The sequence below is a fragment of the Spodoptera frugiperda genome, chromosome 5, assembly GCF_023101765.2.
Source record: "Spodoptera frugiperda isolate SF20-4 chromosome 5, AGI-APGP_CSIRO_Sfru_2.0, whole genome shotgun sequence".
In the NCBI taxonomy this organism is placed as follows: domain Eukaryota; kingdom Metazoa; phylum Arthropoda; class Insecta; order Lepidoptera; family Noctuidae; genus Spodoptera; species Spodoptera frugiperda.
Genome location: NC_064216.1, coordinates 2,275,905 through 2,303,819, shown reverse-complemented (window position 1 = coordinate 2,303,819; position 27,915 = coordinate 2,275,905). Strand labels below are relative to the sequence as shown.

At 34.9% G+C, this 27,915-nt stretch overlaps 4 protein-coding genes across 5 annotated transcripts in view; 2 read left to right on the top strand and 2 right to left on the bottom strand.

Annotated features, from left to right (window-relative positions):
• The first annotated feature begins 169 nt into the window (after nt 1-169).
• On the top strand, nt 170-8,964 carry LOC118271679 (eukaryotic translation initiation factor 5A). Of its 2 annotated transcripts, none has more exons than XM_035587820.2 (4): nt 170-326; nt 2,798-3,045; nt 5,065-5,266; nt 8,094-8,964. In XM_035587820.2, the coding sequence occupies exons 2-4, from the start codon at nt 2,837-2,839 to the stop codon at nt 8,163-8,165; spliced, it is 483 nt and encodes a 160-aa protein (XP_035443713.1). In that variant the 5' UTR covers nt 170-326; nt 2,798-2,836; the 3' UTR covers nt 8,166-8,964. The 2 variants fall into 2 exon arrangements, with proteins under 2 accessions (XP_035443713.1, XP_035443714.1); XM_035587821.2 differs by having other exon boundaries at nt 264-392.
• A 4,336-nt stretch (nt 8,965-13,300) lies between these two features.
• Nucleotides 13,301-18,592, bottom strand: LOC118271944 (uncharacterized). Its single transcript, XM_035588214.2, has 6 exons — nt 18,432-18,592; nt 17,253-17,736; nt 15,427-16,759; nt 14,967-15,235; nt 14,521-14,716; nt 13,301-14,177 (listed from the first exon to the last, which is right to left on the bottom strand). The coding sequence occupies exons 1-6, from the start codon at nt 18,474-18,476 to the stop codon at nt 13,319-13,321; spliced, it is 3,186 nt and encodes a 1,061-aa protein (XP_035444107.2). The 5' UTR covers nt 18,477-18,592; the 3' UTR covers nt 13,301-13,318.
• A 737-nt stretch (nt 18,593-19,329) lies between these two features.
• On the bottom strand, nt 19,330-25,303 carry LOC118271916 (F-actin-capping protein subunit beta). The gene is made up of 6 exons (XM_035588180.2): nt 25,136-25,303; nt 24,628-25,012; nt 23,719-23,918; nt 22,200-22,311; nt 20,783-20,944; nt 19,330-19,854 (listed from the first exon to the last, which is right to left on the bottom strand). Exons 1-5 carry the CDS (start codon nt 25,136-25,138, stop codon nt 20,817-20,819), a joined length of 828 nt encoding a protein of 275 aa, XP_035444073.1. The 5' UTR covers nt 25,139-25,303; the 3' UTR covers nt 19,330-19,854; nt 20,783-20,816.
• A 370-nt stretch (nt 25,304-25,673) lies between these two features.
• The window catches only part of LOC118271914 (atypical protein kinase C), a 203,834-nt gene continuing 201,592 nt past the window's right edge, over nt 25,674-27,915 (top strand). The window contains exons 1-2 of the mRNA XM_050693870.1: nt 25,674-25,867; nt 27,557-27,755. Coding sequence (XP_050549827.1) covers nt 27,594-27,755 — 162 coding nt within the window. The 5' untranslated portion in view covers nt 25,674-25,867; nt 27,557-27,593. The remainder of the gene's footprint in view (nt 25,868-27,556; nt 27,756-27,915) is intronic.

Below are 27,915 nucleotides of genomic sequence, written 5' to 3'. Positions count from 1 at the left end.
CATCTGTTGGGCAATTTGCGTGACTACGTGGTTGATGCAGTAAAACAGTTTAAACGTTTACTATCTTTTAATATTAATTCTATATTAAGAGACCAAAATATGATTTTAAATAAATAAAAATATTTTTTAAGGAATAAAAACGTAAATTTAGAAGTAATAAATATATATTTCTGCTTATTTACGCTGCAAAAATCCGCGTGTTTATACTTACCGCCAATTTACGGCGGCGTTTCGGCCATTTTGTGAACCCCGCGACAGGAAGTGAGTGTTGTAGGTGCTACGCAGGCGCAAATTGACCTTTCGGTTGAAGAACCCGTCGGTCACATGTGAGTGTCGATAAATATCTTAGTTTTATCGTGAATCCTTTATAAATAGTTGTAATTATTGTTTTCGTAAGTATTTTCTATGGTGAATATAAATTTGTGCATATACGGTAATATCGCGATGTGGATCTTGTGTTATTTATGAAAAAGTAATGTGCCGCGGCACCGGCACGTTTGTCAAATCGCTATTTTTTTTTCGTTATCTCAGGATTCGCAATAAAGATCAAGTTCACACTCTATTGCGTTCCTACGTGTTTAATTTTGTGTAGAGGTGATTCAACGGTTTGTGGTTTTGAGTAATATTTTCTTGTGTTGGTTCTGACTAAGACATGGTCAAGATGTCTCTTATGAACCACATGTTCGGGCACCACATTATCCACTTCGTGTCGTCACCACCATCGTGCGTCAGTGTGGATTTCATTCAGTAACTTTTGTTTTTCCGTCATATCTTTGTGTTATCGTTATATTTCGTCACCATAAGGTGTGTGTCTGCAGATCCTCCCACAAAGGTTTTTCGTCGCACCGCTGTAGGTGGGGTTAGGTCGTGTCAAAATTTTCAAAAACATACGTATAACTGTCTAGACTGTTTCCACCCTATAGTATGGTGTTGTGTATAGGTTATGTCTATAGCTGTATCTATGTATGACTTGACAGATTTTGCACAGGAGCTGCAGTTGCAAACTTGCTCAAAATTGGATTAGGTCATGTTCTTCAATGTAATTGTCACTTTCTAATTTTTTGCTTGAAAAAGTATTGGTTGGGTGCTGTGTGATTGTTCTAATAGAAATATCATCTTCATAAGGAAGTGCTCTCTTTATCTTTCTTGGGGCTAGCAATGAGTGTCAATGATTTACTCATTTGCCAGCAAAATACTAATTAATACTTGCTACTTTGTTTCAGTATGATAAACACATTATAATTATGTGACACACAATTTATTCATATGATATCATTCATTGTATTTTCTTACTTCAGTTCTCCATGTTTGTAATTCAAATTAAGTTTATCTTGGTGTAGGTTAAGTGAGGTCTGGCTTTGTTCAGTCATGTTCACTATGGCATCATCACACCAGCTACAAGTCGACTACTGCTGAACAAGGGTGCTGCCAGTCATTTCCAGACTATCCGAGTTAAATAGTTCTTCCTCGAATTTATCAAACAAAGGTTTTAAGAACTGTTTTTCTGACATGAGATATTTGAACTTAATTATGTTCTTCAGGTAGCTGATTTTCTGAAGTAGTATAGGTAAAAATGCTCGACTACTGTGTTGATGTTATAACAGTAACTTTGAATAAGGTACTATTTCAGTTAAGCCTCACTGCTGAAGAATTTAATAACATGAATATTTATGAAAATGTGGTCTACAATCGTACTAACATTTTAAATCATTTACAACATTTAGAAAGGTCTTAACCCGTCATAAGCTGGAACAAAGATTGATGTGAGACAATGTATTATCTATTATAGTCTTTTATACCGAAAGGTTAAAGGAACTAGAACGGCACACACAGTGGTACAGAAATCATCATTCTGTAGTCTATGGTTTCATTTTAAATAGGCAGTATTGTAAATATCATTGCTTAGTTACACTTTTTTCTTTAATATACCTACTCCAGTATTTCACTTGTTTATTACATTTGATATTATTACTAACATAACTTGTACCTGAAGCCAAACATCTGAGTAATCATTGACATCAAAAGGAATTTGGTTGTATTGTCTTTATTTTAGGTAGATTTGTGTAGGTGGCAGAACATTGTACTTGTCATTACTCGAGCCCATAGAGTCGCGAACTTGGTTGTATGCCATGTTCGTGCTGAGGGTACTCGGACATTGAAGACCAGGCCCGACTATGCGTCTCATTTCACAACTGTGCTCTGGGATCACCGTACAGGGCCACAAGTCTACATTTTAATGACTAACTTACATACAAAGTAAAATACAAGATTAGATTAGGTGTTCAGCTCGTTTTTCTGCAAGTTGCTAATTATGCTTCACATAATTAACACAAAATTAGCACACATCAGCTGTTATTAGAAACTGTCTTTTACTTTTTGCTGTTTTTACAGTTTTCTGCAGTTCTCTCTATGGAGGTTTTCACTTTTAACATCTCTAAAAGTTCATTGACTTGCAGGTCAACAAACTCATGTGCTAATTTTTTCGTGACTCGTGAGTCATGCTGGAGACTTAATGCCAAGGCTTCATTGGTTAGCATAGCTTCTATATTAACTGTCAATGGATGAGAGCAGTTATGAATGGTCAAGTTCAGTGCCACATCTCGATTTAGATCATACTATTGGAGGATTAATAATAGTGTTGTCTCGGTTGGTGACTTGTATTGTCGTTGTAATAAGCGTAGCGATCTTTGAACTAGGTGATAGAGATAAATCAGGGATTGTTTTATCTAGACTTAGATATTTATTACGATTGTGTGCTAGACAAGTTAGATTTATAATAGCGTTTTTTTTTTACCAGATCACTCCTGACCGTATCTAAAACTCGGCACACAACACAATGGCTGACATCGAAGATACACATTTCGAGACCGGGGACTCCGGTGCCTCCGCCACCTTCCCTATGCAATGCTCGGCCCTGCGCAAGAACGGTTTCGTCATGCTTAAGGGTCGCCCCTGCAAAATCGTCGAGATGTCCACTTCCAAAACCGGAAAGCACGGCCACGCTAAAGTTCACTTGGTTGGAATCGATATTTTTAACGGCAAGAAGTAAGTATTATTTAATTTGTATCCTCTTATGCAGGACCGTTTGCTCCAGTATAATAGTCTAGGCGGATAGGACACTATTGTCCGCGCCCGATCGGCAAAGGACAAAGTCCATTAAATGCAATTTCTCATTTTAAACGCGGTGGGAACCTATCCTTCGCGTGCATTATGCGGTGCAGCAATAAGTGATCTATTTCCAGCGACAAAAGAGTAAACGTTTCGTTTCGATGCATCCATCATGTTTGGCATACCAAAAGAACAAAAAACATAGCTTGTTGTAACTGCTAGCAGTTTGCTATTTTCTTTGTGTTGAAGAAAACCAATTGATTTCATTACATAGTATCTACTAATTAGAATTTTACGAGGCTTCAATCAAAACATCAGTAATATGTACCTATTTGTAGGGTTTAAAGTAATAAATAATACATTTAAATTATCTTAGCATTATCATGTTACACTTGACCAGTAACCACTATCAGTGGGCAATGTCTTATCATCATGCTTACTGATAAATTGTCAAAACCGCAACCATGCCGAGCCCATAGAGTCGCGAACTCGGTTCCATATCGAGTTCGTGCTGAGGTTACTCGGAAACTGAAAACCAGGCCCGACTATGCGTCTCATTTCACAACTGTGCTATGGGATCACCGTCCAGGGCCACAAATTTACCAAAACACGTTATTTCCATGGTAATCCGCTGACACAATTTCGTGCAGAATTAATTAAGTAAATGAGTTATTGTTCCAATGTTTCACCTTTGACGTATTTTTCTGTAACGTCACGAACGTATGATGTATGTTGTATCGACTTTCCAGTTATTTGTTAATCGCAAAAATAGCTCTTAGCAACGTAATTATGTACAAGATCAAGTTCAAATTGCTTTAATTGCTTGTACTTACGGCTTATCTATAGAAAAGTCAAATTTATCAACACGTGGTTCGTTTGGTCACATGACTGAGTAACGTCCACGTGTGCCAATAAGACGAGACTTTCTATTGAGAAGTGCTAATAAATTCTCCTTACTTTTGCATTAATAAGAACTTTGAATAACATGGCCACTTGTATAGCTAATAATTTAAATTTCGATAAACACAACTAGTTTTTATAAAACATACCGGCCATATTGAGAACCTCCTCCTTTATTGGGAAGTCGGTTAACAAATAGGTCACATACGTCATGGTATGCATTGGATGTAGAAAAACTAAACTTGCCTTGTCTTATTAAACCTCGCAGTGATAACTATCATAAATGTACGTATGTTACTGTACATTAATTAGTATATTTAGTATTACTCCGCCCACCCCTTCCGGGAAAATCAACGCGATAATATCGTATAAACCAGTATGCCAAAGTTATTTAACCTTTTCCTCTCGGAACTATTTTTGTCTAGCACTATTGATTATAACCCTAGCGTTGCCTCCAGACTCAATAGTTATTAATATTTCACAACCTATATCTGTTGACCTAACCTATAAATAGGTGACATTTCGGATTACGTATTTCTCTTTGTTGTTTCTTTTTATTGATAAATGGAAATATGTACTACACCTTTTACCCTGGAGTCGGGTGCAAAATATATTTGCGAGGTTAATCGCATGTCATTTATTTCGTGTCGCACCTTTAGTCCACAAAAGAATAAAATAATGCCTTTCTAGAACCAAGACTCACGGGTTACTTGTTTTATGACGAACACTTAAAAAAACATTTCAAATTCGGGCTCTTGAACCAACTTAAATGACACAATGAATCATAGTTTCCATTGGAATTTATGAGCTGTTGATTCAGAGATTACATTAAAAAATCTTAGGTCATAGATACATAAACACATTTTTGTTAGAAGTTTCATCTTACAGAAGACATAGAAAACGATACATTTCCACAATTTCGAATTTTGTAAATAGTTTTTAACTTAACACACAAAAAGGCTATGTACCGAACTATTTTCCATAAAAGCTATTCAGGTATTTTCGCAACACTTAGTTCAGATTCTAGAGTTTAATATACCTCTTTTCTTTCACCAGATACGAAGATATCTGCCCTTCCACCCACAACATGGACGTGCCCCACGTGAAGCGTGAGGACTACCAGCTCACCGATATCTCTGACGACGGCTACCTTACCCTCATGGCTGACAACGGCGATCTCCGCGAGGACCTCAAGATCCCAGACGGTGACCTCGGCACCCAGTTGCGTTCTGACTTCGATAGCGGCAAAGAGCTGTTGGTGAGTAAATCTGCATTCATAAATATGTTGAAAGGAGCTACTTGACTTTTAAGGTGATGAGTGAAAGCGAAGAGAAATTTAAGTCTGTTCAGTACGAGTTTTTGTCAATGAAAGATATATTAACAAGGTTTCTTTTTGTCAATTTGCACGCAAACTGTATCTTAAGGTTCAAACTGAAATCAAATCAAGTAATATTTAAAACAAAATTACTAAACACCGTATCGATGATACTCCCTGTTTCCTTTTTATTAACGACCTTCGCAGACGATACTTAAAGCTAATTAAAAAATGTGTATAAGAAAAAATCGGATTTTCATAACCATCTTGAAACATTTTCGCCGCCTTGTGAAGCGATCTGATACGTACACCTACTTGACCTTTACGTTCTTTGTGTTTTCGCTTTTCCAGTTCATTTCAATTAGCCTCATTTCTTGGAGAAAAGAAAGCTTATTTTGCTGATTTAATAAGAATAATATTATTACAAGTAAACATTGAACCTTTTATAGGACAAACTGAGATTAGCCACAATAAATAGGGCTACATGTATCAAATAAGTAATAATATTAAATTTCTAACGTACATTTAGTATACCCAGAAATAAATACAGCGTAAACATATCATATACCTCATTTAGTTTTATAATATATGAAGTTTTACTGCATTTATAACTAGCTACATACAGCCGAACACGACAATATGTGGCGCCACTATTTAGTGATCGTTCGTACCGATATACTCCGGTCTTAATCCGGATTAGTATCACTCCGTCGAAAAGATAAGGTATTTTGATTACTGCGGAAAATCCTATAATCTGACCACATAATACTTTTAATGGAATATCCTCTTTCCTCAAATTCAATAATACTATTAATATATCAACTGAGGAAATAATGCATATTCACTTCAACCCTTGACAGCCCTTCTGCTGAACTAAATGTGGCCTGCTCCAAGGTATTTTCCATGATCTCCAGCTTGGCAGATGAGTTGGAGATCGCATGTACTTAGGATATAATAGGACTAAAGTTTTAAATAAAAAACTTCATTTAGATAAGAATCAAAACGATGAAACACGTTGCAATGTAGATCGGAAGTCGCGCTACTCTTCACCGAAGAGCCGTGACGTCTGTTATTGATTCCGTCGGAACAATGCAACCACGTGGCGTGAACTGATTAGTAAATACACAAATATGAACATTTCTGAGATCATAATATTACGTAGGTCCATCAATGTTTAGACGTTTATTGTTTTAAGACGTAATAGATACGTAGCGTAAACTTCAGAGAATTGATTTATGCTACTAGCTACCAGCTGATCTCTTAGAAGTACGATATCTACGTTTTTATTAACAGTGTAAAGGGAATACACGCATAATCCTCACGAAAAAATGTGGCTACAACCAGCCAAATTATTTGGTACGCAGGTAATAACATAAAGATTGAGCCTTTTGCTATTGTTATACTTACCATTGATCGTATCTCAGTGTAGCCTACTAATGTTTACTGTCTCTGTACTGAAAAAATCTTCGTTTGCTTACCTGCGTTCCAAATAACTCGGCTGGATGATTTGAATGTCGAGTATAGAGTCTCTGACTTGTTTCTGTAACATGTTGGTGCTAAATCCACTCGTATATTAATTCTCCGCCCCATAACCTGGGCTAGTATTCATTGCCAGCCATATGGACAGTGGGTTTGGTGTACATAGACATACTAATATGAAATTAAGTTTTTCAAGAAGCTCTTTTCAATGTAAATGGTTGTTAGCCTTTCTCAGGGAAAAGTGATTAAAATATTTAAAGATGAAACACATTTTGAAAGATACTGTTTTGATTTTTATCTTTACGCCACGTGTACACCACGTGGTTGGACAATTGCCAAGTTTTTTTACTCAAGCACGATGATCTGAGAGGTTGACATTTGATTTAAAGGAAAAATATTCGGTAGAAATAATTCCTTTGTTGATTTGGTACATTATGTACATGTTAAAATAAGTAATAACGTCGTTCTATAAAACACTACATAACATTACATAAATAAAATATTGAAGTTTGTAACCTAAATAACAGTACCTATGCTTCATAAGCTACAAATTGCATGTATTTTACACTGAATATTTTAAACGCAATACTGAATGCATCGCTAGTTTCTTTTACAAACTACATTTACATTTTTCACGTCTCCAACGATATCGATCAGGGATCAATTATTCAGGCCATTTTGAATACTAAAGTGTTTAAGCCTTAGACTAGTCATTTACACTGTTATCGTGACTAAGAATCGATAGGCTATAAGGTTGAATTCTATTTACAGTATTTTTTGTTCATATTTTAATCGTTTCTTTGCGGTATTTTATCTATTTTGTAATATTACTGGAAAGTAGGGTTTTCCTCCTATAATTATTATATTTTATAATGGTCGTCTTTGAAACCTAATTACTTTATTAAAGGTGTTTAATATTCATAAGTAGTTCATAGTTTAGTCACTTTTGAAGCTTAATCAAGTCGGTTTCGTAACGGCTTTTCAGGTATTATGTAAATTAAAGTAAAATGTATTTACCTAAAGATAGTGGTTATCGAACCGGATGAGATCATCACAATGAAAGTAATATCGTGAATTTATTGCAAGATTATTCGCGTCAATGTCGTCTACGATTTATTTTATTCAGTGTTCTTTTGAGAGGGCAGAAGTGTCTGTTCATTTATTACAATTGGTTAATGCAATATAATAGTAATTAAAGATGCAGTTTGCGTGTCTACCTAATTAATGTTGTCCCCATAGTGTGATACAGTGCCTCCTGTATGATTAACATGTTCCAATTGTGTTGTTTCAGTGCACTGTGCTGAAGTCTTGCGGTGAGGAGTGTGTAATCGCAGTCAAGGCAAACACAGCTCTCGACAAATAAACCAACTCAGCATTTATAGGGATATACATACATATAATTTTTTTACAATCAACAGCTCTTACATAAATGTAAAACATAATACTATGTATAATTTAACATAAAATATTATGGTGTGACGCGGTGCTGGCTTGTCGCCGTCCACTCCACCCCCGAGGGCACCTCGTGACGATGGCGTTGGTCTGCGAGCTGTGCTCGCCGGGCCAATGATGCGGTCCCACTGTTGTGAGGGCAACATTCTAGAGATGAGTGTCAATTGTTAGCGGGTTCTCTAGCCGCTGCAGTGAAAACTTCGCCGCGCCCCATGCGTGTCTCAGCGCTGTGGGCCTCTGTGTGTCGGCGGCGTGGTTTTCATTACAGCGAGTTGTTGCCGAACAACATTGCACAAACGCACGAGTTTTGCACATGGATACAATATGTAATGAAATAGTCGGTGCGTGGGACAGCAAGCATTAATTTATTTATACTTAAGTGTAATGTGCCCTCGAGTGGAGTGCGACGCTGGCAGGCGGCCGCGTGCGACCGGCCGGAACTTCACGTTTGTTTTTGTTTTGTTTGTTCTCTTTTCGCTTACAACGTCTACTAAACGTTAAAGTTACGTTGCGCTCCGCGTGCCGCCGAAGGTTTGTTGATCGACATCGGTGTGATGAAATTTCCCGTGGTGGATATTAAGTTTTATTGGAAACCCGAAAAAGAGATGGACGCAAACTTGAAGTTATTACCATATTTTAATGCTAAATTAATGAATACATAAAAAATCGAGAAAATGCGCAAAAAAATAGAAATAAAGAAAATTCTTGAATGTGGTGTGTGATTGATTAGTCCTCTACTGGCACATCGTGCCGCGCCGCCGCGTACGTGGCGCCCCCTTCATGTGTAACACTTGCCATCTGTTCAAATAACATCCCACAGGCGCCTGTGGTGTGCAGTGTTCTGCTCCTCTCGTTTAACCGTGACGTGCTAAATCATTGAAGACTGACTTGAGAATGTCTCCTGATTACGACTATCTTCAGGCAAGACTGACGATGCATTTGTGTAGAAGAAATAGTTGATTTTTTAATGTAAATTGTGCTCACTCGGCCTTTCCTTGCTCTCTTTGTTTGCTCATTTGAACACATGAGATGTTACACATTATCGAGTGGCTTACGATTGCCTAAATTCCATGTTTTAAATGTAGTGTTTTGCGACGGCCACTCTCTAGCAAGTGTTGCCTTCAAGGGCTAGATAGGGTACCATTCATTTGTATGTTAGTGGACTTATCAATATTCTTTTAACATCAGATTGTCAAAGACGATATGATATACGAAAATTAATGTAAGAATGTAAGGTAAGGCCCTATAGGAGAGATATTTTTTTATGCATTCAAAATTCGTACATCGCAGGTTGTACACTTAAAACTTTAGGCTGTTTCTAGACAACAGTTATGTTCTCTGTACATTTTTTTTTTTTTTCGAAATTGCATAATCGTTATTGTTGGTAAAGTTTTTATACTAAGCAGCTTGTAATCAGGTTTTTATTTTATAAAAAACCTAAAGTATATATGTAAAGACATCGGGAGGTGTAAAATAAAATACTTTAGATAAAAGGTAACTTTTCTTTCTGTAAAGTTAAGCTGTTGTATCCCAATGGAACCTTGAATCGATGTATTCCTTCCTTGTTGGATATATCTTGTAATATCCGAGGCTTAGAATAGCGTTTGCGGAATTAATGTGAATTTATTCATAGCCGTATAGAATTAATTAATTGGTGCACCTATAAGTTATTATTAGGAATTGATTCTCTTGCACACATGGTCTGTTGCTTACATTAGAGCAGTATTCTGTAGATTCTGTGAAGCGAGCTATACCCCTGGACCCGGCCATTATGTTGTAAGCTCTGCTCGAGTGAGTCGCCGACTCCGTGCCGCTCCTGTGTATAGCTTGTGTGTCAAATTTCATTATTGCGCTGTAAGAGACGGTCGACTGCTAGGTCGTTATCATAAGACCTTGTGAAGAAGAGATGGTTTTAAATTGTAATGATCCAATAAATCTGCGGATTTTAATTTAGGAAACTTAAAATTATTTTTTATATCGGGGCGTAGGTCAGGTTGAATAACTAATGTGACGGTATTTAGTACTAAAGTTCTGTATATACGTAAGATTGGATAGATCGATGGATGATTAACCCTAGTTACAAATATCTCATAACCCACTCTTGATGCAGTTCTCCATGTCATGTTGTACGTTGAAGCAGTACCGAATTTAATAGCAACGGCCAAGAAATAATGTAAAGCAGTAATAAGTACCTATTTAACAGTCTGTCGAATTAAATCTGTACAAAATGAAATACCGTGACTTGTGATTGCTCCCTTGTAGATTTTTATTTAGTTTTTTTTTTACTTTTATTTTACACCCCTTTTTATTTTTATAGTATAAGTCTTTACAATGGTGTATTTTTTATTTATGGGCCAGAATTATTCAGTAATTATGGCACATAGATCATTTATTGAAAAGAGGACCTTGTGCCACAAAACCAGACACCAAACAATTTACTTTCAGCTTAGCCTACTAAACAAATGCAGAATAACAAGTGAATAGAAGAAAATTTATTTTGTTTTGCAGGCATAACAAACCCTTGGGACACATAAAATATTCATGAAATACGGTGTATCTGTATATTTCTGAAACTTGAATAACTACACTGGTAAACAGTATTTTTGTTAAACAAAATCGAGTCGGTTTTTTAAACACTACTACCTACCCGCATATAAACCTCATACTTAGTTTTGTTCGATCACCCTCAGTTTCCGTTAAATATAAACTAAATTGATTAAGCGAATTTTGTTTACCGACGTATGTTCCCGATAAATTAATATTGAATTATTGAAATTAAAACGGTTTTTTTTGTGATTGCCGTTTCTGTACATCGTAATAAGATGCCTAGAGTGTGTGTAAACCATCCTGATAACTTTTGTTACATTTGCGGTCAACTTACTATTAAAAGTCAACGTCGTAATTTGACACCATTAGTCAAAAACTGTTATTTTAATTATTTTGGCTTTCCTGTGCGAAATTTGGACAAAACCTGGACTCCTAGTGTTTGTGGTGCACAATGTGTTAGTTTATTAACATCATGGGCTAAAGGATCTCGTCATATGCCATTTGCAGTTCCAATGATATGGTCTGAACAGAAAGACCATGTATCAGATTGTTATTTCTGCCAAACTTCTATCAAAGGTATTAATCACAAATCTAGACACATCGTGAACTATCCGAATTTACAATCTGCTCAAAGACCTATCCCACACAGTGATGATCTGCCTGTTCCTCAGCCTTCAGTAAACATCCGTGTTTGACGTGGATGACGTGATTGATGAAGAAAATGTATCTGAGAATTATGATTCCTTCAACCTCTTATCAGCTTACAAAAATATGGGATGCAATATGTCGCTCAAGATACACTTCTTACACTCTCATTTGGATTTTTTCCTCGAAATTTGGGAGCCATTAGTGATGAACACGGCGAGCGATTCCATCAGGATATATCCAACATGAAAAAACGGTACCAAGGCAAGTGGAGTCCGAACATGTTGGCTGATTACTGTTGGATACTCAAAAGAGATGTACTTGACGCTAAATATTCCCGAAAATCCTGAATAAAAGTCAAATGTTAGTTGTTTTGCTTGATTAAATTCAATTTTCAACCATATTTACTTAAAAAAAGTGTATTGCAGTTGCAAGAAAACTGAGGGTGACTGAAACTTTTCAAAAATGCAGATTATTAACAGGCTAATTGTAGATACAAAATATCCCATTCAAATTAATTTAACTTTTATTGAGGTCATTTTTGTCACACAGTGCTATTGATCACTTAGGTTAGGTTACCGTACCTTAGGTAACCGGTATAGCAACACCTATGAAGACCAATGCTTTGGTCCCAAAAGGCAGAGCTTGTGGCTTGTGGGGAATTTGAGATTTTCATAATTCAAATTAAATGAAATAGGTACGACTTGGACTCTCTTCACCAATTGCTATTTACACTTTTCACTTGGTCAACTGAATTGACACTAGATTCTACAGTAAAAAGGAGTTATGTAGTTGTTACAAAACAATGAAGTAAATTCAAACAATAGGTGAGTATGTAAGTGGAGTTTCCTATTCCTAGTAACCTAGAAGTAGCCGGAGAAGAAACAAATATAGGGAACAACACTAACATAATTTGCCAAGAGCTGCTGTTTACGTTATTTGAAGTAAGTACCAAGTTATTTCCTATTTAATGTTAAAAAGTTTAAATTGCCTAAAATTATATGGGTGACTTGGGTTCGAGCCCTCTAGGTTAATTACTATATGATACGTAGGATTTAGACACCTAACGAATGTTGGGTTTAAAATCTTAAGGAGCATTTCCACCAAATATGTGCTGCCCTACGTTACTGTTTATGCGTTTGGCTTCCACCAGTCGTATTTATTAGTATGTACACATAGCTTAGCATTGGTGAAAACAAACTCAGCTGTTTGTAAACTGAAAGATGCGTGCTATGGACTTCTCTACAATCGATACATCGCATAGGTACTCGAGCTGCGCATCTTCCTTGCATAGCTACTTTGCGGTGGCGTATCTTCATAGCACATCTCACTGGCACGGCTACATAGATGGATTCGGTCAGTTTCACAGCATAGCTACATATCACATCTCTGATAGAAAAGCACCCTTAGATGTGTGTCTAGTGATTCCCAATACATAACGCAATATCACATCCGTTTTTAGACCCAAAAGGTAACTAGCTAAAAGAACTCATATAACTACAATATTTAAGCAGTAATCTGCAGTATTGACTGTAGGTAATACGCAGGCTCAACCGATCTCGATCAACAGACTTGTCAATCAAGTAGGTACCTATGTACCAGAGGAGGTGATTTTTTTTAAACATTGCCTTGCCCTGCACTAGGATTTTCTCCTGTATCGTGGGTGCGTTTACAAACATACTTACAAGTTCACATGCACATGACACCCAGACCCGAAACAAGAATATTGTGGATCACACTAGGAGTTACTCCATGCTAGAATCGAGCCCTCTACTCTTTGCACGGCAGCTAGTTGCCAGTTGTTTTACGGTACGTGCACAGCAAGATTAGGAAGAAATAAAAGTAAGATAGGTATAAAAACAAAAACTTTAATTATAAGTCGTCATCATCTGAATAGTCGTCGGAAGAAATTTCTATGACTAGGAAAGGGTCTTCAATATCAAACACTGTACATTCAAAATTATCACCAAGCTCATTTAACATTGCTTGAACGTCTAACCGCTCAGGTTTTACAGTAGGTTCTGTTTTAATATTAGATTCTATACAATCAGTATTAGTACTAGAATTATTACAATTTGGTATAAAACTTATACTGTCTATCGGTTCACTGAAGTTTATTTTTATAGATTCCTTTTCTTTTTTAATGTTAGTTACACTAACGTTTTCTTCAACTATATTATCTATTTCACAATTTTTATTATCCTTACTTACTACTTCTTTATCTGTAACATTTATAGCTAAGCTTTTATCGGTACGTTGTGGTACATTTTTAACATCTACTGGTGATGAGTTTCCAACATTATCTGATGTTGGAGATGAAGTATTGACGTTTGTCTCTCTCTGTACACTTTGAACACTTTTGGTGATATTGCTGTTTACTAAACTAGGTTGCGATGAAGAATTCAATAAGGCACTGTTTTTAAACGACGATCCATTTAAAACACGAATGCTATTATTTGTTTGGTTATATTCCGTAGCACTTTCGAATAAAAGTGTTTTCAATAAACTAGGTGTTCTACACCTTATATCAATTGTATCTTCAGCATGGTCACTTGTAGGAGTATCTTGCGTATCATGTATGCTTGTAATTTCATTTACAGGTATATAGTCTTCACAGTCTTCAGATGCACTTTCGTTGCTAGAATCATTGTCAGATTCGAATACCACAGCACCTTCCTCACAGAACAGTCCTTCTTGGGCGGGATACCTCAGATTTTCCATTGCTGCAAATCTGTAAATGATAAGTAAACATATACAAATTATGATATTATATAATATGACCAACAACTTTTCAAGTAAGGTTCCTAAAACCTTAGAAAGTGTATGACTCCAAAAAATTCGACTGAGGCGCAGAATGGTTTATATAAGGAGACAGGTAATTAGTGACCGATATTCAAACACGTGATTGTACTCATGATTACAAACAACTTTCCTAAATAAACTTTCTTTGTATACTCATGATCCTGTCATAGGTTTTTCTTTTTTCTTAATTTGGTAGTTTACTTTACCGTCTGGCAAAACTAACAAAACAACAAAATTTTGCGCGCGCGTGCTTTCGAATGATTAATACACACCTGTTTAGAATATCATTTTCATTATATTTGGCTATTTGTTTATTTGCTTCAAGTTTAGCGAGCAGCCATGGATCTTTCTCAGCCGGGTCGTCGTCATCTAGATCCCTGTCCCGCACGAGGCTCATCAGGTCCTCGTACTCCCGCTTCTGTCGCCGCTTCTGCAACGCTTGCCCGCACTGGACGAATAATGCTGAGGCTGGAACAGGTTATTGTAAATTAGTTTTTGTTTTCGAGAGCAAAATAGGTGTATGAAGAATACAGCAATTTTTCTTGAGCTTTTTTGGGAGAAAAATAGCTGTATTCTTTATACAGCTATTTTTCTGATCCGATGATACTACGTGCTTCTAGTAATATTTTTTTTACTAATAATTTCCATAACCCCGTTTCATAGAAAATAATTAAACAGTTAAAACCCAAGGGAGAACGTTAGTTAATACCTGACTAACCTTCTTTAAGAATTTGTTGAGAGCTCCAACCAAGTTGGTCTCCTATATTTGACGTATTCACGCATTGTAGCACTTCTTCAAAGTCGGGGAATTTAATCAAGCCGTCGTCACGGATGGTGCTGTTAAGAAACCTTTCCAGTTGCTTGGCTGGCCCTGGATGGTGACCCTCAGCCACATTCAGCCTGATCTCACACCTTTTCGCGATTGCAGCAGAAGCGCCTGTGATTTCACATATTTTTTTATAGCTCTCCACAATTTTCTCTTTGAGCCTGAAAATTATAAGCAATAAACTTGCATATAGGTAGGTAATATTAATAAGTTTTAATAAAAATAAAATTCGTTCATTAGTCAAGTGGTCACTAGCGCAAAATTACCGCTTGATTCCTGAGAAGGGCAAAAAGTTTAATTTTGAGTGTTATAATCAAAGTCTATAAAATGTAATTGGAAAGAATAAACTTACTTGGCACACAGGAGATATGGGGAACATTTTGGACTATCATCAGTCACTTCTTGTTCCTCTAATTCGGCTAGCTTTTGCTTATAAGCCACAATACAACGTTCATGAAAGGCTACAATATTAGGGTCATATGGCTTATCGTCTGAGACAACCATATCTATGTGGTTTTTGGGAACCAAAAGATCCTGACCTATTATATTTTCCCTGGGGTTTTTAGGAACTACAAAGTCCTTAACTATTTCAGTTTCCATTTTGTTTTTGGCAACTGTAAGGTTCTGATCTTTTTCACTTTCTACTCGGTCCATTGGTAATCCATTTTCCCTACAGTTTTCAGGAACTAAAACATCTTGAACTTCTCCATATTTCCTTTTACCTCTAGATTGCTTAGTTACAGTTCCGTTCTCACTACATCTTTCTTTAGTCTCAATACTATTTGGAGTACCATTTGACACTTTACATCCATTTTGAATATGAGTTTGTGGTATTAGAACCTCAATGTCAATGTTACTACATGTTTCTTCAGTCTCAATACTATTTGGAGTACCATTTGACACTTTACATCCATTTTCAATATGAGTTTGTGGTATTAGAACCTCAATGTCAACCCCATCTTTCGAACACAGATTATTTTCATTTGCTGATGCACTATATTCTATGACTGCTACTGTTTTAGATATATTATTATTTTCGGGGACTGGATTCCGAATCATAGAATCACTGTTTACGGTTAGAAGTGAATTCAGAATTGGAGCAGTACTATTTATGCTAAGTGGCGGATTCTGCGATGGAGCAGTATTATTTATGCTAAGTGGCGGATTCTGCATTGGAATACTACATGTGGGAAGTCTAGGATCCTGAACTACTGGATAGTCATGAACGTAAAAGATTGTATTAATTTTGTGTTGAAATTTGTTGTTATCTTGTTCTAATTCATTTTCTTTTTGTGGTTTACAGCCACTACTTTCGTTTCCTGGTTTACTTTCGTTGTTTTCTTTTTCGGCCGTGCTATCATTATTTTCTTTATTAGAATCTTCTCCAGTAGAAGAATTGGGGGATATTCTTTCAGAACCTTCACTTGTAATAGAGGTAGTTGCCTCTACACTAGTAGCGTGGTTACAACTTTCATTATCAGAATTGTCTAATTCTATAACATCAGTCTTTGTCTTATCAGTTTTACATATCTTTTTATGTTGTTTTTCAATTACTCTCTTGGGTTTTCTTTTTTTACCTTGTGTTTTAATATTTTGTTTTCTCTTTCTTCTTTTGGGATTTTTGTTGATTTCCTCTTCAGTTTCTATTACTTCTACCTCTGTTTCAGTAGTACCTGTGTTTGTTTCTGCAAAGTAATTTATAACATTTAAATATAATTGTACCAATCTTAATAAATTACTAGCTTTCTGTGGCCTTACTATGTATATGCAATGCATCTTTAAAAAAAAGTATTAAGAGCATAAAAAGAACAAAGTAGGAAACAGTAAATGAGAGAATCATTATCAAAGTTTCTTATAATAAATTCATGTGACTATAAACTTGAAAAGAAAGCAATTATCAGTGCTACTGTCTCTTGTAACTAAAATGTAAAATATGTATTATAAAACCACATCAATTGTGTGTAAACAAACAACAGTTTTAAAAAACATCTGAATTTTAATATCAAATTAGTAAAATTTATTATTCATCTGGAAGAATAATTCATAATGATAGTAGGTAACAAGGAATTAGGTGTGTGCCAATGTGTGTGTGTGCGATAGTGTGCCAATGATTATTATTTATGATGTTCAGGAAATGGTGGTATTTCTATAAGTTACAGTACATAAGCAATTACTTACCTCTAATTGGTCCACTATACCACAAGTCGGTCTGAGCATCAGTTGAGTCTGAATATTTATCTTTTTCTCTCAAGTTAGTAGCTAATGTAACAAAAGGCACTTTCTTTCTCACATTCCCCGACTTTAGCTCTTCACACAAAGTCTTTATATGCAAGAACTTATGGTCGGGATCCTGCAGCAACATCTTATGTATCTTCTTTAAGAGGCTAGTTAACTTTGATGATCTTTTTAATATTGGATTTGTATCTCTGTATAAAGGTACAAGAGTTTTCTGGATTACTCTTTCCATGCCAGTGTTGTTTGGCATATTCATACAAGTATGTATTATTTTGTTCATAAGACTGTTGTTGCGAAGGTTGGTTATAAAGGCTTTTTCTGCTGTGCTGTCCTTTGTTTCTGTGTGTGGTTCATCATCTATTATGATTGGCGAAGGAGGTTTCCGTTCAATTACTTTTACATCATCATCAATTATTACTACAGCACTCTGGAAATAGTCATTATAATTAGAATTACACATTAATTTTATATTTGGTGTCAATATAGAATAACAATTTAAAAAGAGGTGCACATTGTGGCATGTAATGCCAATGTACATTCACTTTTCACGATTTGTGTTATAAGTCTCGTGTAATATGGGGTGAGCTTATTGCCATGTACTGGGCACGATTCCAGACTTCATGCTTCCGCTAAGAGGTTTTCGAAAAACCGAAAATAAGCCCATAGGTATTTAAAAATAAATAACTAGATACAAAATACATTAATCTGGACTGGACATAGATATCATCTCTACTCTAAATTGTTTTTATTTCTAGATATCAGAGGTATTTCCACTTATTTCCATATGTATAGGTTGAAACGAGTAACTCGTCAGAAAAGGCCTAAAATACGTAAGTAAATCTACGTAAAAAGACGTAGACAGCATATATAAACAGTGAAACAAGGTTGTAATAATGAACCACAATAATAAAAGGTACTACACGTGGTGGATGCCATTAAATTCTTGTTGAAAGGTGCCAATAGTGATGGAATTTAGTAGCCTACACGAATAGATGTTTTGACTACAAATAAAAGCAGAGTAAATGAGTTAAACCCAAACTTTTTGTTTAAATGACAAATGATAACAACTTGCAATCTCTGTATTCCTTTTTTTTTATAGAATAGCTGTGAGCAACCACTTACATTATCAACATCATCATCATCTATTATAACAGGCTCTGAATTCATTCTGAAAGACTATGTTTAACGCTACTGAGTCAAATAAATAAACATTTAAGGACACAATCCACAATCACACTCTCCATGTTCAAATTGACATAATGACATTTCTGTTAAATTGTCAGCCGTCAGCTGTTTAGATGTTGTTTTTGATTCAATCGTTCAGAAAGACCGCAATAGACAAAGAGATTTTTTAAAGTAAGAGAAAATAATAGAGAAATTGAGAATGAGAATAGAATTCTATATCTATGAAAATAATGGGAATTGGAAAAAAACTGTCGAAAGATCACAGTTTTGTTAATTGTTGGAAAAATAATAAATACTTTTTTTACAGACTTAATATAACTTAGGATTCTAGTTTATATTTTTATAATGTTCCATTGTCAACTTGTCTTAGGCTTTAATTAATAATTGGAAATAAAGAGTAAAATTTTTTATGAAATAATTTTTTAATAAATAAGTCAGGTTTCACTTGAATTTTCTCCAGTATCCCTATGTCGTGCGTTTACAAACATAGCACCTGGCTAGACCCAGAACAACAATTGGTGGATCTTAAAAACAAAGAAAATCAATAAAGCATTTGAATTTGTATAAAAAAGGTGTGCTGAGCGGGAATCGAACCCTCTACACGTTGTGCGGCAGCCGGTTGCCCAGCTACCGCACCAAGCGTTATTATTTTCCATTATATATTTTTTCTGGATTAAGCTAAAGTTCAATATCGTTTATTATAATTTATTTGTTGCAGTCAAAACTTTGGTCAAATCTTGCCCAGGGTAACTACTGACTAGCACATCAGAGGATTGTGGAACATGCAAAGGTTCATCATAATTATAACTACGTCAACAAAATAAAAGGCCAAAACTGCGGATAAATATATATTTAGAGAGGCCAATTAAAATCTATTGTTATTATTATGTGAAATAAACTGCAACATTAAAATTGGCTTGTTGCATTGCCTTAACATTATTATAATAATGAACGCTGTATCTCTTACATAGACCTTAAGTTAAAATACATTTCTTTATAAACTACAATAAAAGAAAATACTAAGCAATCAAAATGCAACTGTAAATGAGATGGATGATATTTGGGCGAATTTAATTCCAAATCTATACACATAATAAGAGATTTTTACATAGTTTACATGCTTACAATTCCGATAATATTCTATGAAGAAAAAATATATAAATATAAGGACTATTTTGTTCAAAGCACCATACTGGCCGCATTGATATTTATTTCTAAATTCAATACACTATTTATAGACAAGAAATATATTTTTTATTTATTAAATTATCCTTCATAAGTTTCCACAATTTCGTAAGTTCACAATTCTCTTCGTGAGCGATCCTTAATTAACACAATTTACCCAATATCTCCACCTCATCTGAAAACAAATTTAATCATACATTAATACAGATTTCATACATTTTCTGACACAATCTTTGTGTAGGAACAGTTATTTAGTACTCAATTTACAAATTCATATAGTTCTTTCATTAGTAAAAAAATATACAGAATTTGTCCTATGCAATCAGTATTAAATGTTTTTTATATAGTGTTATCATATAATCTCTAATCTGCTTACTTCAAATAATATTACAATTGACTTACATTGCTAAGTAACCTATTTATTCGTAACAATCAATAATTTTACTGAAATCTTGTTTGTTTTACTGTAATTGTGCAACCAACCCAAGGTACTGTTTTATTAGATTTATCTTCTACATAGTTAGAGATATGCAAAATAAATAACCAATCGTATAACAAAATCTCTGGCTTGATGAATAATGATGACAGGAATTCTATAGAAATTATGTCAAAAATGGATCCAGACAGGAATCGTATATTAGTTTGAGCTGTAAGTGTTTGTTGTGTTTTAATAAACGGTTTTATTTTGTTAGACCTTTTGAGTCAAATTTAGTCATTGGTGACGCCCGGTTCCTCAAGCTCGATCTGATATTTGGTACACTCTCTCAATATTGATGACCATACAATTAAAAAGCTCATTAAAACCGTTTAGAAACTATATGTATGTACTACTTAATTGTATTACTTATTTATGGATTAGGATAGCAAACAAGTAGACCAGTCATGTGACACTAGAGAATCTATAATTGCGTTGCCGACCTCTTGGGGTTAGAGATTTGAGGATTGGGGTTTGGGATGAGGATTTTTTTTTTTGAGGGGAAAATCATCCAATTACTTATCTCGCCTTGGGCGAGGCGAGAGGGAGTGTCAGACTCTTACTGACTAAAAACCAGGGATTGGGATGAGGGTGGTTGAGGTTGTACAAGTGGGAACTCATTACTCACGTAGACACGGCGTTGCGCAGTGGCAGGCGGGCCCTCAGTCGTCGCGTGCAACGTGCCGGCGCTGGAGGGCGAGCGCCAGGTCGTGGTGCAGCGCCACCTTGCGTCGCTCCACCTCAACTGGCAGCACCGACCGGAGACCGTTCACTATGTTCTTGGTCTTATCTAGAGGTGAACAAAAAGATAATACGTAAGCAATCAAGTTAAAATCGAATCAGATTGTAAATCTACTTTTGAAAGTCAAAACAAATGTCTTTAGGTATGTCTGTTCTGAGTCGGTTAAAGCTATTTGATTCATAAAAATAAAAACAATAATTTTCAGTAAACTACGTTCAAAACAACCGACAGCAACCACCTTTTTTTGAAGTCGGTTAATATACTAAAACCTGCTCCGAAATGTAACAAACCCTTTTCTGAAAACCGCATCTAAATCGATTCGGCCAATCGTTACATAATAGCGCACAAGTATACATACATACATACAGGTCAAACAGAGAACCTCCTACTTTTTTGAAGTCGGTTAAAAATATAAACAACAATGACCTCTAATCCTTAAAAATGCTATCAATTCCTCAACTGAATAAATAAGTTGATGACACATGAATCAAACTTATTTGATTGGTTAGCATAAAGGATAGACAAATATGGAAGAAGCGACAATGGTCAGCATTTTGAATTCCCTTGTTATAGCTAGACAGCACAATGGTAGAGATAGATCCACATATTAATGCATATAGCATTAATTGTCCCACAAAATTGAACAAAAGAATTTGAGCAATATTCTTAAGAACTTAAGGTATTCATGATGATAGTTAAATATTAAAAACAAGAATTACAAGTTTGAAGAACTAATAGAAGTTTGTATTTAAAATTTTGCAGTAATTAAGCTAATTTTTAATTTATTTTAACTCATTAGGAAATTATATAGTTTTTCTTTCCTATATAATTTCTGATTACACAGAGGTCAAAATTGTAATTTGATCACACCACCCAGTTCCTACTCCTGCTCTTTAAGCCGCGGCCTCGATAAACCCGCTAGGTAGTCCGCAGCTCTCGCTTAGGGATTAGCCCCACTGGGCCCCCGTCTGTGGTGGTCTGATGGCAAAGAGCCATGAGACGCATTATGATCACACACACAATAATCAGCTATGTATGACATAGTCAGTGTCAGCTGAGTTACAGTTATATCTTACAAAGAATATCTATACTAATATTATAAAGCTGAAGAGTTTGTTTGTTTGAACGCGCTAATCTCCGTAACTACTGGTCCGATTTGAATAATTATTTTTGTGTTGAATAGTGCATTTATCGAGAAAGGCTATAAGCTATAAAACATCACGCTTTGACCAATAGGAGCCGAGCAGAGCGGGTGAAACCGCGCAGAAGTAGCTAGTAAATAATATATTTGGTTGTTCGTTACCAAAATAGATATCGTTGAGCGTGTTCCTGATCTTGTTCTCCATGTCCTCGACCATGCGGCCGATGTTCACGATGTGCGGCGTCACGTCACTCACTGCAGAGTCTTGTTCCGCCTGGAACATTCAAATATTCGTTTTTATAAGAAGTAAAAAGAGTTGCTACGTGTTATTTTTTTAAATGTTGTCCCACATTAGGATTATCTCCTATGTCGTGGGTGCGTTTACAAACATACAATTTCAAATGAACATGACACCCAGATCCGAAACAACAATTTGTGGATCACACAAAGAGGTGATCCGTGCGGGAATTGAAGCCGCTACACGTTATACGGCAGCCGGTTGTCATGCCACTGCGTCAACCGTGCAGTCTATTTATTAGGTTTCTTATTAAATAAATATTTTATGTTTATTTCAGATATTTGTGAAGTAAAAGCTTGGTATTATGATTATCTTTTGCAATAAGTATGCTGTAATTGTATCAAACACTTTGATAAATACACTAGATTAGAAAATAACACTCTATTTGAAGTATCACTTGTAGCTACACAGCAATATAGAGACAACCATTACCTGCTTAGTTAATGAGTTCAGTTTTAATGACAGATAAAGGAAATTGCAAAATGAAATATGCATTAATTTATAACCAGTAATATTGCAAAAAATATGATAAGAATTTTGATTAGACCTTTTCATGACATGTTATGTTATTGATATGTATGTGTATTGTTTAATTAGATATTCTGATCATAAGAGAATAGAAAAATACCAATATCAGTTACATAAAAGTGAATGACAAAATATGTATGTTGCATTGTTGCTATAAAGAAATCCAGAAATAGAGGGACCAAATGGAATAATATTATTTTTTAATAACTTGCATTAGTGTCAAGATAAAGTTATTTTATGAAAAATTACAATACTGGGATCTGGAAAGTCAAGGAATAGCCAAAGCAGAGCCCTTTATAGATATACATGTAATTTATATATAAATACCTAAAAATACTAAAATACTAGTAAAACAATATTTGTTATAGGATGCTCATTCACTCATTTTTAATAATGATAATAAAATGACAATTGCAATATACTTAATCCACTCTTGATAACAGCTAAACAAGTACATTTATATAATTATCAGTTCATGTTATTTTGACTTTAAACCGGAGTACAAATATCTAATTCTCTCTAAAATATTTGAGGGTTTAGTATGAGTCCATATTTTGTTGAATAAGATCGAGTTGGGCGCTCTGATTGGCATGCTCCAAGAATGCGGTCTGGTTTCGATTTTGTTAATCACAAAACAAATTCATCACTACTAAGCCTAAGGTCTACGCATAATAGAGTATTATGACTAGGAATGATATGTTTGTTTTCTTTGTTGTATAATATGTGAAACAAAAACTTAAACATAACATAAAATAGGTATAAAGAAGAAAGTTCTTAATTTCACACGGATATTTGTAATATAATTTACATGATTCTTGTTTTAATAAGAGATTGATAACATTATCATAAAATTACCTGTCTGGTAAGACTGCCTCCGAGGTTCATGGTCCCGCTGCTCTCCTTGTTAGTCTGCAGCCACAACATGGCTGTTGATGTGAGTTTGTAGTGAGCATTCCGACCCGAGCTCTTCTCAATTACCTCCACCACGTGAATTGAGTCCCAGCAACCTTTGATCTTTTGGGAACCATCGCCTGCCTTCTTTATCAATATTACACCTGGAAGTAGTTAAAAATGTAATATTTATAATAGTTTTCCAATTTAGGAAGTTTTAACAATTACTTTTATTTATTTATTTATTACTAATTACTACAAAATACAACTATCATAACAGGAACACCTAATGCAATAGTGTATTGACAAATGGCAAATGACATAAATTAACATTAAAGTAGGGCCAAATTAAAAGTAACCTAAACCAACGAGCATGCATGAAAAGACTGATGACTGTTGATGAAGTGAAGGAGGTGTGTAAGGTCCATTGTCTCTGCCTACTCCCTTGGGAGACAGGCGTGAAGTTATGTATGTATGTATGTATGTATATAAATAAACATTTGATAATTTGCATGATTTGATAAAGGACTAGGTACAAAGAAATGTTATCTTGATAATCTGATATAGCTAAATATGAGAGACCAATAAAGCCTGATGCATACATTAATTATTAGTATAGTTATATGGTACAGATAGACATACTTTCACCATCTTTACTTTCACATAGCAGTAGTTCATGTCTATTTGTCTAATATTTTAATTATAATGGAGATGAGGATGTGTTATCCTAAACTTAAATACATTTTCACAGTCTTTGAAAACCACATACAATATCAGAAAATAGTAAAGGAAAACATATTGTCAATTAATCAACTTGTTATGTTTCCTGTTCCAAGCTCCTAACCTACAATTGAATATCAATACAAAACTAACCAGCAAACCCATGGTCCATGTCCCACAGGTACACGGAGCTCACTCCACCTTCGAAGTACATCTCTCTGTACTGATCGAACGCGTGATTGGCATCGATTTCTAGTTTCCTCAACCTCTCTGAAGGCATTGACCCATCTTCCAGTGGAGGGTCGTAAGTATTCGACCATGGTGATCTGTACGAGTCTCCGTCTCGATTGTAATCGCACAACAAGTAATCCTTCCCCGTGCTACGGTCCTGAGCAATCTTTAGAGGCTGATCTACTGAAGATAGCAGGTCATCGCACATATTAGGCACCAGATCAATCAAATCTGTCAAATTCTTCTCAATCTGCTGCGGAGGCAGCCTCCGCATCAAGTCCAACGCACAGTCCATTTGTTGGTCAGTCTGTAATCACGATAAAACATAACACAGATTTAGTAAATTCCGTTAATTTTGGTGCATTAGTCATCATAACAAATAGTGTTATAGAAGATTACAACAGTTCTAATTTACAAAACGGCAACTTACCATGATTACACGAGAATATAGAAAATGAAAATAAATATAACAAATTAATTACAATTGTTTTTACTGTTAGAATTGTTTTATTCTAAATATTAGGAAATCCCAACCCGAATTGATAACTTGACGTAATTTGACAGGAACAGCTTATGTCTGGAAATGGTTTTTAGGTTAGTGTCTCACTGTTACATTTTTTGTTGTTTTTGAACGAACAACAGTTATTCTCGATATCTTCACTTACTAAATTTGTTTTATGTTTGTAAGTGGAAAAAAATGTTTGAATAGCAGTTGAGTTTTTAATACATCTATGTAGACTTTTATTTGATTTCCTCCAAAAACTAGTATTTTATATGTTCGATAAATATGGAATTTTGAAAAGTCACACAGATTTGTGCAAACATGTTTCTTTAAAGGCCGGAAACAGCTGGCACGTCACTATAAACTTTGCTGAGGAATGTTGCCGGATAGTGAGACGCCGGTATATCTATTTCGCTCTTTCTCACTAAAATTCCTATAGGAAGAAAGAAAGCGTCATCTTCAATGAAAACATGTAACTGTTTCCGGTTAAATGTCAGTTTGTGAATGATGTTGTGTGTGTCAAAGTTTTGTTGTTATTACTTATAATTTCGATAATTATTGTGTATTACATAAATTAACACTTTTATCAATGGGATTGTGATCCCATTTTGTGTGAGCGCTGAAGGAACCGAGTTACGTGAAGTGTGAATTCTCTGAAAGGTTTGCATTGTGTACTTAATTACACTTATTCAAATGATTCACGTTACGAGAATGTTATCACAGTTATTATTATAAAGGTTGTATTATACGCGCCTAAACGGGAAGTAGGTGTAGTGAAGCCGCAATCAGCTTGTGTTAGTAAAGTGTACATTGGCGTAGAGATTACAAATAAGGTAATCCTATTTGCACTAGGTTATGATCAAGTTATGGCCTCTAGAAACCCTATGATCGTTGCTGCTGCATTTCACTGTCATACAGCACATGTTTTATGTGAACCTAGTATGTTTTTGACAGGGACAGTCTCTGAAACTCATGAAAAAGTTAGTTTACATTACAATTTTGTTATAAGCAAGTAGTTTCTATTACAAAACAATAAGGCTTTGTGTTGTGTAGTATTGTATTCTAATAAGCAACTGCACCTACTATGTGGTGTCCTCGTCAAGAACATTTGGTTGTGTTAAAGAGTATTATTACCATAATCAACATAATATTGTTATGAACTACTTTTGAAACTTGTCAAGAAGTTGTCTAACAGTAAATGGATACTATTATGTTTAATAGTTTTAAAAATAATATGATAAATTGATGGTTTTACAAGTTCTAAGGTTGTTTCCTAACTGAGAACTAACTATTAACATACATTGATTAAAAAAAATAAAATGAAAAAACTAGAATTGTATCGGAAAGTGGGTGTACTGTATGTCACCCTAGCAGTTGCCAGTTGTTTGGCTAGCATGGTTGAAGGCAATATTTAGCCTATATCACATTACAGCCTCCTAATTATCTCCACTTATAATCATAACATAAAATCACTCTGCTCCGATGTAAAAGAATGGCATTTAAATTTATGATGATATGATATTTCATATAGATATGGATGTATTATTTATTAATATATATTCAATGTTTAAAAAATTTACTGATGTTCTATTATTCATAGAAACATGTCATGAATATTACCTACAAGAATCCAATTAGATTCCATTTAGTTTATATTATTGACTGTTCAACTGGACAAATATGCACATTAGTAATATTTAAATGTTAAATTAACATGGTTGTATTTACTGAAGATCCTGGCTTATAGGGCTGCAAGGGAGGTTGTGGCGGGCTTGTCACATTTAAAAAAGTTTAGAACTGAAATACCAAATCAATAGTTCTTCATAGTATCTTTACCATTAAATATACTTTTTATTGGTTCTTCTTACCTGACACATCTTGAAATAATATACATATTAAATAATAGTCATTATTACTCAATAATATTTCTAACCTAGTTATTTGTTTCAAGCGTTAGTGTGTTTAGTTTCATAACTTGTTTGCTTTCATAAGTGAGGTGGTAATTTTCAGTATTAGCGTGTATTACTGAACATTTCCTTGTCTTTAATAGCCGCTAACTAGTATTAATGAGAATACTCACTTGTTTTCAAAAAGCAATCAAAATGTTTACAGTTCTATTAGGATAATTTTACATTTTGGTAAATTAATTATAGGAATAGTTTCAAGGCAGGCCAGATTTTTTCTATCTAGGATGCTATTTAACCCTTTGCATCATTCTTCAGAATCATTAAACATTCTCAAATTCTTTTCCAATTCACTCAAACTGCAAAGCGCAAGTAATAACATTTAGAAGTTCACAAATTAAATAGACTATCGTAAAACTAACAACCTTTATTTCATTAATTTCAGGTGCTAAATTAAATAAGCGGTGCAAGGCAAACCTGTCATGATGCCAACTCAACTGGTGAATCAGGATAACCACCAGAACGATGTCCGTGTGAAGACGGTGTACAACGGTGATGTGATGATCACATACATCAACCACAACATCAACTTTGAAGAGTTCACGCAGGAGATGGTGGCTATATGCCGTTTTATGCCTGATCAGGTAATGCTATATTTTTTTTCTAGATTTAATTTTAGATTATAGTTAGTTAATTAAAGGAAAATATTTAAATATACAGGACATTTCACTATATTGGCGTAGCTTTTTGTGCAACTTACACCCTAATACTAAAATGTTTTACTTATTACATTACAATTTTAAG